The 13299-nt window shown below is 44.9% G+C and overlaps 1 protein-coding gene across 1 annotated transcript in view; it reads left to right on the forward strand.

The window, feature by feature from the left end:
* Positions 1-3895: 3895 nt before the first annotated feature.
* EVPL (envoplakin) overlaps positions 3896-13299 on the forward strand; it is a 38055-nt gene continuing 28651 nt past the window's right edge. Inside the window, exons 1-4 of the mRNA XM_044675142.1 lie at positions 3896-4013; positions 8885-8984; positions 10324-10478; positions 10634-10760. Of these exons, the coding sequence (XP_044531077.1) occupies positions 3931-4013; positions 8885-8984; positions 10324-10478; positions 10634-10760 (465 nt within the window). The 5' untranslated portion in view covers positions 3896-3930. The remainder of the gene's footprint in view (positions 4014-8884; positions 8985-10323; positions 10479-10633; positions 10761-13299) is intronic.

Raw genomic sequence — 13299 nt, forward strand, 5'->3', positions numbered from 1 at the left:
AGACCTCCAGGAACTGATGCAGAGCGAAAGGAGCAGAGCCAGAAGAACTCTATACACAGAGACCGATATACTGTGGTAAAATTGAATGTAATGGACCTCTGTACCAGCAGCAATACAATGACCCAGGACAATTCTGAGGGATTTATGGTAAAGACGCTACCCACATTCAGAGGAAGGACTGCAGGAGAGGAAACATATAAGAAAAACAACTGCTTGAACGCATGGGTCGGGGTGGACATGACTGAGGGTGTAGACTCGAAACTACCACACCAATGCAACTACCAACAATTTGGAAATTGGTCTTGTTCAAGGACACATGACAAAACTAGTGGAAACGCGCATCGGCCAAGGGTGGGGTGGGGGGGTCCGGGGGGGGGGTTGAAGGGGAAAGGTGGAGCATGAATCATGTAACCATGTTAAAAATGAATATTAATAAATGTTAAAAAATATATAAAAAAACTAGAGATTCTAATAAAAAATAATTGAAACAATAATTGTAGCAAAATAGCAAGATATAAAATAAATTCATAGAATAATCAGCCTTTTTATATGTATGTATGTATTCCCTACATGTAGGGTAGTGATCTATCCCCACACACATAGCAGGGGAGTGTCATGTAGCTCGAAAGGAGGCAGAATAGATATCTCTAGCCTTTTCTCCCTGCACCCTTCTCTAAGGGAGGCTTTTATTCCTGCAAGGAATAGAAGCAGGAAGTTGGGACCAAAGACAGCTTCCATCTCCTCAGAGAGAAGGGATGCTGGGCCAGAATTACGCCTAAGCCATTCTGCTCCTTTAGAGATTGTTAATCTAGGGGAAATGGTCTAGAGGGAAAGAGGATTCCAAGTTTTAATTCCAAGACTCATCTCCTACCAAATACCAATTCCACAATGAACACACATAGTTCGATTCAATTCATTAATCCATAGCAAAATGGATATCAGAAAAGGCACATGTAGAAGAATATAGACCAGACAATATAGAATGAAGGAGCTCTCCTATTGGGGATGAGATAACTCAGCTCATTCGAGAGAGAAAGAGAGACAGAGGCAGAGAGACACAGAGAGAGACAGAGACAGAAACAGAGACAAAGAGACAGAAATAGAGAGAGAAGAGAGAACAGAGAGAGGAGAAACAGAGATGGAGGCAGACAGACAGAGACAGAGAGAGTGAGAGAGTCCTAGATCTCATCCAAGGGGAAACTCCCTAACGTCTCTAGCCATAGGGGCATGATAGAGACTGCCAGCTCTTCTCATGTCTTCCCAGTCTTTTTCTTCAGCAACTTCAATGAGATTGATTTCTTCCATCCTTGCTCTCAAGGCTCAAAGCTAGAAGTGCCCATAGTGATTTGAAGTTTGCAGAAGGATGGACAAGAACCAAGCACTCTCATTCTCAACAGCTCCATCCCATCCCTCATGCAGGGCAGGGCATTCATCCCCACCATTCATCCCTGGTGCATTAGTATGGTAGGGTTCATTGGCATCATTCTTTCTAGGGATCTGCCTTGTATGATGAGTAGCTGGGTGGTATGATGGATAGAGTGCTGGGCCTGGAGTCAAGAAGATGTGAGTTCAAATCTGGCATCAGACAGAAGCTATGTAACTTTGGACAAGTCACTTAACCCTGTTTTCCCCATTTTCTTCATCAGTAAAACACCCTAATATCTTTGCCAAGAAAATCCCAAATAGAGTCATGGAGAAATGGATCAAACAACAATCTTTTATGTCAGTGGGCAGGCATGGGAACAGCAGTCAACCAACTACCCATTTTCCCCTTTATCTGTTAGCAGAGTATAGCTTGGTGATATAGTAGATAGAGTGCTGAACTTGAAAATCAGAAAGGTCTCAATTCAAATCCTGCCACCTCATACTTATTAGCTGTGTGACTTTGGATAAATTTCTTTGTCCTCTGTCTGCCTCAGTTTCCACACATGTAAAATGAGGATAATAATAGCACCTGCTTCCTAAGAGTTATGGTGAGGATCAAATGAGATGATATATGTGAAACACTTTGCAAATCTTAAAGCCTTATACAAGAGCAAACTATTATAAATATTATAATTTAGGGAAGGAAAAAGAGAGATGGTACTATAAAAGTCATTAATTTACCACTGCTTCCTGGAGTTCAGTAAGAATATCTGTTTTGGGCTACTCTGTAAGGAAACAAATACCAATCTCTAGTGGAACCTATGAGGCATTTTCCTGTTCTCAGGACTGGTTCTTGGATCAGTGTTGAGCCTAAGGATGAAGTTAGGGATGGAAATAGCTGTAGTGTAGGGTCAGGATAGATGTTTATGTCTCCTCAGAGAAAAATCTTGGAACTTTTGAGGCTTCCAGGCTGATTCTATGTCAACTGAGGAGAGGGACAAGCAGCACCAAGAACATAAGGCTTCAAATATATGAAGGGATGCCCTGTGGCCCAGAAATGTGACTTGCTCTGGTTGGCCCCATAGGACAGAATGAGAAATAATGGAAGGAAATTGCAGAGATGTTGATTTCTCTCAAAAGTTGTAGCCTGCTCAAAAACATAAGTTGCCCTGGGTGATCGTGGGATTCTCTATTAGTGGAGGTCTTCCATTAGCTGCTGGAAGATAATTTGTTTGGAATATCATAGAGAGGAATTTATGATTTGAGTAGGAGTTGGACTGAGTAACCTCTAAGGACCTTCCATTCCTGAGGTTCCATGGTTCTTTGATGTTGGTAACATGGTTGGAAGACCAGACCACTAAGTAACATTTCCAAGGACTCGAGGTATTCCTTGTCTCTCTTCTTCCTAGAATATGCAACAAATGCAGATTATCTCCCAAGTTACTGGACAAATACCCCTTTGCCCTCAGGGACAGTCTTCCCATGGTTAGTGAGAAAACAGCAAAAAAAAAAAAAAAAATCTGCCCTTGACAATGAACAGAACCTTGGTTTTCCTTGTCTGAAAAATGTAGGGGTTGGATTAGGCCATCTCTAAGGTCACCGGACAGCTCCGGCATTTCCTGGCTCCGGGCAGTCTGGATACTTCTCTGCCACAGCAGACACAGAACTGGAAACAGAATCTAGGAGTCCCAGATCCTCAGCTTACTTCAGTAAGAAGCAGAATAGGGAAAGTGGTGAGGAGAGGGCCTGGGGGCTTGTCCTGGACATTGGGTGGGGAATAGGAAAGGAGAGGGGCCTTGATCCTTCCATACTCTGTTCTCAGGATCCGACGAGGGGCGTGTGTGCGCGCGCGCGTATTTGTGCGTGTGCGTGTATGTATGCGTGTGTGTTATCCATCTCTCCATGCACTTCTTCAAGGAGGGCGAGACAATCTTCCCGTCTACAAGTCCGTTTTGTCGGGTCCGTTTCTTAGCCCGACTCTCTTTTCTTTCTATCTGTCTCTCCTCGATCTACCGCGTGCGTCCGGGTGCTCATCCCTGTCTCCCCGGTTTCAGTAGAATCTCCCGTCCCCCTCCTGGATCCCTGGGTGGCTTTCTCTTTCTCTAGGTGTGCGTAGGTGGAACAAGTCCAAACATTCTCTGGGAGTCAGGCAGGCTCTGCTGCCGCACCCTCTGGGCTGTACTTGCCTCCAAAACTGGTTGTGCTAGTCTCGTGTGTGTGTGTGTGTGTGTGTGTGTGTGTGTGTGTGTGTGTGTGTGTGTGGGGGTGNGTGTGTGTGTGTGTGTGTGTGTGTGTGTGTGTGTGTGTGTGTGTGTGTGTGTGTCTATGTGGGGGTGTGGTGTGTAGGGGGGAGTGGAGTATAGAGACTGCTGGAGCTCCCGGGTCCGCTCAGCTACGCTCACCTGCAGGGAGGAGCCTCCCAGAAACTCCTTCCCGGGCCAGATCCTCCGCCCTACACAAAACTCAGACGGAGACACCGGGGGACCCACTGAGCGGGAGCCTAAGCCTAGAGCCTGAGCCTGGAGCCGCACCCCGAGCCAGAACGCCGCACCTCTCTCTGCAACTATGTTTAAGGGGCTAGGTAAAGGCTCCCCTGGGAAGGGGGTCTCCAAGGGCTCTCCCAAGGGCTCCCCCGGCAAACACACCAGGTGAGGAGGGGGCCAGCTAGGCGGGTATGTGTATAAGGGATGGGGGTGGGGCAGTTGAGAAGATGGTTTTCTGTTGTGGATGGGGGCGCTCCCTCCAACCTGGAGGCGGCCGGCCAGTTACTTGGGCAGACCTAGCCCAACTCAGGCATCCCAAGTCCCGGAGGCCAAAAGGTCTGAGGGTCAGGGAATCTGGTCTCTAGGAACTCTGGGGCAAAGGTAAAGTGCTCTTTAAGCACACTTTACAGAATTTACAATACAGATTTACCATTTTAATTTACAATTTTACAATTTCATTTACAGTTCAAAATACAGATTTACAGAAAGAGAAACTAAGGTTTTTTGGAGGTGGAGGTGATTTTTTTTTCTTAAAGTTCTTTTCCAAATGGAAGCTGGTGCCAGGCAGGTACCAGGGTGGGAGACAGCCGGATTCCAGAGCCATGGGGTGATTCTCAGGAGGTGATGGGCAGCCAATGGGCTCCTTTCAAGCTGCACAGCCAAGAAAAGCAATTAGAGAGAAGTCAGGAACTTTCCCCTGGCCCTCAAGTTGAACAGGAAGGTGTGAGTGAGGGTCCTCATCCATAAAGAGGGTCAGACTCTATTAGAATCCTTCTGGGCTCAGCAACTCCTAGTCCCAGCTCTCTCTCAGTTGCCCTTAGTGTGGAAGGAGGTTGATTCACCCTCACCCTTGGTCCCCAAAAGAAAGGGTATGGGTATAACTATCTCTGACTAGTTTTTTTCAATTGATTTATATTCTTTTCTGAATATATTCCTTCCCTTCCCTCCAATCCAGAGTGCCTTTTCTAGAATAAATATTACAAAGGAAAAAAGTCAGCTCTGTAAAAGCAAGCAACATATAACTGAATCTGACAGTTGATGCAATATTCCATGCCCATAGTCCTCCACCTCTGCAAATGAAGGGCGGGAGGGAGGCACAGTTTTACAACTCTTCCCCAGAGCCAAGCTTGGTCATTGTAATTAAATTATAGTGAGTTCAGTTTCATTGTCCTGGCTTTTCTATTTACCTGTCTGGCATTGTGAGTATTGTTTTCCTGATTCAGCTGCTTTCCCTCTGCATCAGTACACACTGTCTTCTAAGGAATCTCTGAATCCTCCCTTATTGTCTTTTCTTAATGGATCAGCCCGATTTCATTATGATCCTGTACCACAGTGTGTTAAATCATTTCCTAGCTGATTCATACCCACTCTGTGTCTTCCAGCTCTTTGTTACCAGAAGAAGTAATGCAAAATTTTTGGCATCTAAGGGATCTTTCTGCCTGTCTTTGAGCTGCTTGTAGTATATGCCTGCCACATTCTTAGCAACCTGAGAACTGATGCCCAAAAACAGGAGTCGGCAACCTTTTTGGCCATGAGAGCCATAAGCGCCACATTTTTTTAAAAATGTAATTTCATGAGCCCTGTGCAGTGCTCACAGTGTGCGCTCCTATGACAGTGCCTGAAAAAAAATTGACTTTATGGCTCCTGCAGAAAGAGCCATATCTGGCCCTCAAAAGAGCCAGATATGGCTTGAGAGCTATACGTTGCTGATCCCTGCCCAAAGACAATCTCAGAGGAAGGGATTGTGTCCAGCAAGATCCAAGATTCAGAGCAGAGGAATATTTCACTTTTTCTGTGGCAGAGAAGCTAGATGGTGCAGAGGACAGAGCACTGGGCTTGGAGTCAGGAACTCATCTTCATGAGTTCAAATCTGGCCTCAGACACTGCCTTTGTGACCTCGGGCAAGTCACTTAACCCTGTTTGCCTCAGTTTCTTCATCTGTCAAAAGAGCTGGAGAAGGAAATGACAAACCACTCCAGTATCTTTGCCAAGAAAATCCCAAATGGGATCATGAAGAGTCAGGCATGCCTGAAAACAACTGAATAGCCATAGTGGCATGGGCCCCATTGACAGATTAGTGAAGCATGTGGACCCCTTCTCAGAATAATGCTTTTAAATATTTAAAAGAGGGAGGGAAGGACATATGTCTGATCATATAACTTAGGAAAACTTGTGTGGAAATTTGTTAGTTCATGTAATTGGTAAAATGTATATATAAATATATATACATATATATGTTATATAAATATTTAAAATACAATGCATAGGATTACAAAGGAAACTGATTACACTAAAAACTAAGTTTCTAGACACCAGGTTAAGAACCCAAGGTATTGTGTTAGTTAGGTCCTTAGGTGAAATGTAGAATATCCACAGAGCAAGGACTCTAGGGAAAATACTCTGAAGCATCACCTTTAGGCTTGTTGCTGAGAGCCATGAGGCTAGAACTCTTGGGTTCTTCCCCAGCACCAGAGTTTTCGTTTCTCCTGTGCACAATGAAAGAGGGGAAACCCAAGGTTGGGGAAATACTGGAAATGATGTGGCATCTTTCCTTCTAAATATCTGGCTAGGTTGAGTAATGTTTTCTTTTTTCCTTTGGGATCCTAAGGAATAGTCTCCTCTGCAGCAAGATAATACCCGAACTTCCCTTTGCATATTCTCTGCCCAGTTCACCAGTAGAATCCTTCAGTGTGAATGATGTCATACATCCTATCATACAAAGCCCAGAAATAATAGGAGTTGGAGGAGGATCTTATACAGCCAGAGAGTGGCCTGGGCAAAAGCTATCCTTTAGACCTGGAGTTTTTTTGTTGTTGTTGTTGTTTTTTTTTATCCTGGGACTCCATTCTAGGAGCATAGGGCCACAACCAGTAGGCAATGGGACACACAGTCGCTCAGGGTCACCCAGCTGGGAAGTGTCTGAGCCCAGATTTGAACCTAGGACCTTTTGTCTCTAGGCCTGGCTCTCAATCCACTGAGCTAGCCCAGCTGCCCCTACTTTAGGTTGCAGTTTCTTTAGCAGATGTAGTTTTTACAGGGTGGGGTTGCTAGCCCCACGCCCAACCCTCCTCCTTTTTCATCTGGGCTAGGGACCGTCCTTGGCCCAGGAGTGGTAAGGGTGAGCATTAGGGGTCAAGTGACTTGCCCAAGGTCACACAGCTGGAATTGTCCGAGGCCGGACTTGAACCTAGGACCTCCAGTCTCTAGGCCTGGCTCTCAATCCACTGAGCCACCCAGCTGCCCCTTAGACCTGGAGTGCTGAACCCTTTTCCTATAATGGACTCTTTGGCAGTGTGGTGAAGCCTATGGACCCCTTCTCAGAAAGTTTTAAGTACATACAATAAAAAATATAAGATTATAAAGGAAACCAAGGGTTTGCGAAAATAAAGATGTGATTTTTGCTCCCCCCGCAGGAATCTATCTACATATGCTTTGCAAGGTGGGGTGCTCATGGAGCCTTATGATGGTAGAGGCTTTTTTGACCTTCTCAGCAATAAGTAGTCCGTCTGGATCCTGCTTCCAGACCTCCCTGAGCTCCCCTCTTTTCACTTAGCATCAAAGCGACAAGCTATCTGCTCTCCTGGATTTCAGAACAGGCAGGGGCCCCAAGATGAAAGGCTCATTATAGGGATAAGGATCAGGTTAACTGCTCCAGGAGTCAGATGTCTGTCTGGATTAAACATAAAAGGTCCCAGATAAGACTTCTACCCAGAGAGTCCTGACTATTCCCTTGGTGGTACCAATGCCCAGGGAGGGACAACACCCTTCAATCAGGAAGGGTACGTCCCATTAAAGATCAGAATTGGCCATGAGGGAGTGGGGGGGGGGGAGCTAAGTGGCTCACTGGATTAAGAACCCTGAGTTCAAATCTGACCTCAGTTACATCTTAGCTGTGTGACTTGAGCAAGTCACTTAACCCCTATTGCCTAGCCTTTACTGCTCTTCTGCCTTGGAACCAATATACAGTATTTAATCTAAGAGAGAAGATAAGAGTTTGTTGGGTTTTTTTAAAGAGTTTTTTTTTAAAAAAAGAGCTTAAAAAAAATAAGGTCAGGATGGCAGGAAGGGCATGCTGGGCCCCAGGCCCTTGAATAAGATCTCAGGCAAGTAGAAAGTTCTATCTTTTGGATTTTAAGCCCAGAGAAATCTGCAAGATGACCAAAGGAGATGGGAGAACCTATGGAGGAACACAGCTTCTGCCCCTGAGGAAGCTCAGCTGCATATCCCAGAAGAACCCACCAGTGGTGTTTCAGTGTGTCTGATTAAGTCAGTGACTCATTCCCTACCTCTCCTTTCCACCCAAGGAACCCAGGAAGAATCTGGGTGGGGTCCTGCTCTGTGGGGCCCAGAATGGAAGGGGAAGGAAGGGAAAGAAGCTGGGGTCCCTGAAGAGAGTTGGAGATCTTGATTGTTGAGCCTGTAGGGGGTAAAATGAGTCATCTGGGTTGTGGTGATGAAGGAAACATAATGGGGCTCCATTCCAGAAAGTCATCCCAGACAAGAAAATTAAACCAGGCCAGGGCTTAGCTCCCTCAGTGGGCAATGGAGTGAATGCCTGGGCTAAGTTCCCAATCCCAGGCCAGGGGGCAGCAATGATTTGACCCACTGTTTCTGTCCAGTGGCCTGACCAATTGGACATGTGCCCATTCCACTTTGGGGCTTACTACAGATCTTAACCCTGCCTGGTTGAGGCATAAGAGTTGGGAGTGGAAGGGTGAATCCCTCCACAAAGCATTTACTTAAAGCTGTTTAAAATTTGATTTTTCTTCAATTAACAACCATTTATTTTCTTTTCCTCTTGCTCAGTCTTGCTGAACAAGGAAGGAAGGGGGGAAGGAAGGAAGGAAGGAAGGAAGGAAGGAAGGAAGGAAGGAAGGAAGGAAGGAATAAAGGAATGAAGGAACGAAGAAACGAAGGAACAAAGGAAGGAAGGAAGAAATCCTCATAATAAATATACATAGTTAAGCAAAGCAAATTGCTTCATTCACCAACACATTTCTCCAATAGTACCTCTCTCTCCTCCTAATTCCCCCAAGGGCCTCCACCCAAGAACTGGCGCAACTCATCACTCGCATGCAAGCTAATGCCGACCAAGTAGAGAGGGACATCCTGGAGACCCAGAAGAGATTGAAGCTGGTAAGGTTTGGGTAGCCTAAATAGGGCAAAGGCTTGAGGGAGTATAGGGAGAGGGTGGGTGTGTGAGAGAGATTTGAAGCATTCACTTATTTATTCATTAGCATCCATGTATTAGCAAATACAGCAGCATAATGGATAGAGAATTCAAATCCCTCCTCTAACACATCCCACCTGTGAGACCCTGGACAAGTTGCTTACGCTCTCTTAGTGCTCTCTGTAACTCCATAAAAATATAAATGGCAGAGGAAGTGTTGATCTGTATCAGGAGAAAGTTTCCTCCCCAAGTCCAGGCTTTATCCTACCAGTGAAGAACAGCTTCCCTAGTTGTTGAGGATACAAAGAGACACGGTCCCTGCCCTCAAGAAGCTTACCTTCTCATGGCAAAATAGAACCTGTATGTAACAAAACTACAAGGTAAAATGTGATATGAACAAAGTGGAGCTGTGGTCAAAGAATACTTGGAAGTCTGAGGACCAGGGAAGCCTTTCTCCCTTAGACAACACTTTTCTATCTTAACAATCCAAAGACTTCCCTTCTTGGGGGGATTCAGAGGATGCAGCACCATAGATTTAGAGAGGAAAAGGATGTTAAAGACCATTTTGTCCAGCGCTCTCCATCAAGCATTTATTAAGCACTTATAGAGTGCTTAATAAATATAGAGTTCCTGCACTCTATTCTTAATAAATATAGAGTTCCTGCACTCTATTCCCTGTGCCACCTGGCTACCCCCTAAAACTACATGGCTAGAGAATATAAGAACAGACATTTATTTAGTGCCTTAAAGTTTGCAAAGTACCTCACATGCATCGTTTTACTTGAGCATCACAGGACTGCTGTGAGGTAGATAACCAGCAGATAGTGAGGGAATAGACATTCATTAAGCACCTGCCACGTTCCAGGCACTAAGCTAAGCACTGAGGAGAGGAAAAGAGGGAATAGATAGTCCCTGCCCTTGAGGAGTCCACTCTCCAATGGGAAAGGCACCAGGCAAACAAGATAAACAGGAAATAATCGACCCCAAGAAGGCACTAGAATGAAGAGGGATTGGTAACGGCTTCCTGGAGAAGGTGGGATTTTAGTCTGGACTCAAAGGAAGCCTGTAAGCATTGTTATCCCCATTTTCCAGATAAAGATCTTGAGGATCAGAGATGTCAAATGACTTGCTCAGATACAGGATTTGAACCTAGGTCTTCCTAAATCCTGGTATAGGTTAACACTCTGTCCATGAATTGCCTCTAAAATGCCCTTGGCAGTGGGCACCAAGATAGTTGGCATGGACTTAAGTTGGCACCAGCAGCCTGAGTGATGATAGCCTGAGTACAAAATTGTGCACCCACAGGACAGAACCAATAGTGAACAAAACCAAGCTCTCCAGTACCAGGAGGAGACAGGCCGGGACCTGAAGGAAGCTGAGATGCTGCTGAAAGACCTTTTCCTGGATATGGACAAAGCCAAGAGATTGAAGCATCCACAGGCGGCCGAGATTGAGAAAGAGTGAGTGAGCCATGAGAACCCGAGAAGTGGGGAGAGTGTGGGGCGGTGGGTGGCCTCACTCCTTATGAGGGAATGAAAGGGAACCCAGGAGAAGTCACAGTGATGCCCCTCTGCCTGTGTACTGACCACCACTGTGCCCACCTCCTCACTGGCAGCATCAAGCAACTCCATGAGCGAGTGACCCAGGAATGTGCCGAGTACCGCCAGCTGTATGAAAAGATTGTGCTGCCGTCTGACCTCACACCAAAAGTTGACTGGGCTCGGGTGCTAGAACAGAAACAGGTAAGGGTCATGCTTCTCCTCTGCCCTGACTCCCCAGAGCCTCTGAGACCCAAGTGCCTGCTCTCTGGGACACAATCCAGGAGATGGTTCGAGGTTCCCCTGGCAATGAACACTGATATAGTTGGCACAAATGTAAGCTGGCAGCAACTGTAAGAGTAGTAGCCTGGGGAAGGGATGGCAAGGATAGCCTGGGTACAAAAATGTGCACCCACAGGGCAGGATCAAGAGGGAACAAAGCCAAGCCCCGCAGAGCCAGAGGATGCTCTGCATCCCTGTTTCCTCAGTATCTCCAGTGTGCCCTGGATATGCAGGCAGGCAAGAGGTGCACCAGATAAAATGTTGGAAGACTCAAATTCAGACCCTACCTCAAATATTTACCTTGTGATCCTGGGCAAATCATTTAACTTCTGTTTGCCTCAGTTTCCTCCTCTATAAAATGTGAGTAATAATAGCACCTACTTTCCAGGGTTTTTATGTAGATCAAATGAAATAATACATATATAGTGCTTTACCAGCTGTAAATTGATTTAGAAATGCTGGTTAGTATGCAGTGGTGGGCAGCAAGGTGGCTCAGGGGATTGAGAGCCAGTCAGTCCAAATGTGGCTGCAGACACTTCCTAGCTGTGTGATCCTGTGCAAGTCATTTAACCCCCAATTCCCTTGCCCTTACTGCTCTTCTGCCTTGGAACCAATACACAGTATGGATTCTAAGACAGAAGGTAAGGGTTCAAAAATCCAGTCTCAGCCACTTATTAGCTGTGTGACCCTGGGCAAGTCACTTAACCCCCACTGCCTGGCCCTCATTGCTCTTCTGCTTTAGAACCAATACATAGTATCCATTCTAAGATAGAAGGTAAGAGTTTAAAAGAAAAAGGAATCATGCAGTGTATCAATCACCTGGATACAGTCTTTACACTGAGTATTTATTGAGCCCCTATTTTTCTTCTAAATTTTTTATTTATTTTTCCCACAATTACATATAAAAACAATTTTTAACCTTCGTTTTAAAAAGTTTTTATTTTGAAATAAATTTTCCCCCTCATCCTTCCCTGAGACAGCACACAATCTGATTGATTTTTTTTAAACACCTGTCTTGGAATCAATATCAGAAGAGCGGTAAGGGCTAGGAAGTTGGGGTCAAGTGACTTGCCCAGGGTCACACAGCTAGGAAGTGTTTGAGGTCAGATCTGAACTCAGGACATCCCATCTCCAGGCTTGGCTCTATCCACTTAGCCACCCAGGTATCCCAATATGATGTTGAGCACCTACTTTTCAACAATTTTACAAAGCTTTATTAATCACCTTCTTTCTGCTAGCCCTATACTTTCTGCTCTGGGTACAGACAAAAAGTGAAACTGTTCCTCCCCTCAAGGAGCTTACATTCTAAGGGAAGGAAAAGGATGGGTGGTACAAAACACTTATACAAATAAGTCTAGTACAAGGTATACTGAGGAAGAAGAAAGTAGGTACTAACAATTAGGAGTGAATCATGGAAGGCTTCAAAAAGGTGGTGACCTTTAAGGAAGTTAAAGATTCTATGAAGTAGAAGTAAGGGTGGAGTGCATTTTGTGCCACAAAGGATAGCCTATGTAGCACAGAGAAGGGATTGAGAGTATCATGTTTAGGGATCAGCTATTGGACCAGTTAGGCTGGATCATGCAGGAATGTGGCAGGTTGTTAAATTTTCAGTATGAGTACTTATACCTTGGAAATTGGCAAAGGCTACAAAGCAAGGCTTGTCTTTTTTTGCAGGGCTAGACTTAAGAAAGTGATGGAGAAAATGTTAATAATTCAGATTAAACATAAAAATATGTTGTGGGTAGAGGTTTTCCCCCCAGGGAGCTGGTTGTTAAACACTTACCAGCATATTACATAGGTACATCTCAGAAATCAGCAAATGTATAAAGTGCAATTTGATTTGTGATTAAGTGGCTAGATTTAAGACAGTGATGGAGGGGGCAACTGGGTGACTCAGTGGATTGAGAGCCAGGCCTAGAGACGGGAGGTCCTAGATTCAAATCTGGCCTCAGACACTTCCTAGCTGTGTGACCCTGGGCAAGTCACTTACCTAGCCCTTACTGCTCTTCTGCCTTTGAACCAATACACAGTGTTGATTCTAAGATGGAAGGTAAAAGTTAAAAAAAAAAAAAAAGACAGTGATGGAGAAAATGTTAATAATACAGATTAAACATAAAAATGTATCTTGGATATTCTTTTCAGTTTATTTCTAGGAGCTGATTGTTAAACATTTGCCAGTGCATAGCATAACTTTCATGAAGGGGAAAAATGTGAAGGTTGAAAGGTTGAAAAGGAAAGTAGTCTTGGCAGAGAAGTGAGCCATATGTGGCCAGTTTATGGACTTGTCTGGCTTAACTAACCTTATTGATAACAAGATTATCAATTTTAATCGATTTTGGGGGGAGTTTCATTTTGGGAGGAATGTAGAGAAAGACTAGAAAGGAAGAGATAGAAGAGAGAGAGAGAGAGAGGGAGAGGGAGAGAGAGAGAGAGAGAGAGAGAGAGAGAGAGAGAGAGAGAG

Source organism: Gracilinanus agilis, chromosome 4 (genome assembly GCF_016433145.1).
Source record: "Gracilinanus agilis isolate LMUSP501 chromosome 4, AgileGrace, whole genome shotgun sequence".
Taxonomy (NCBI): domain Eukaryota; kingdom Metazoa; phylum Chordata; class Mammalia; order Didelphimorphia; family Didelphidae; genus Gracilinanus; species Gracilinanus agilis.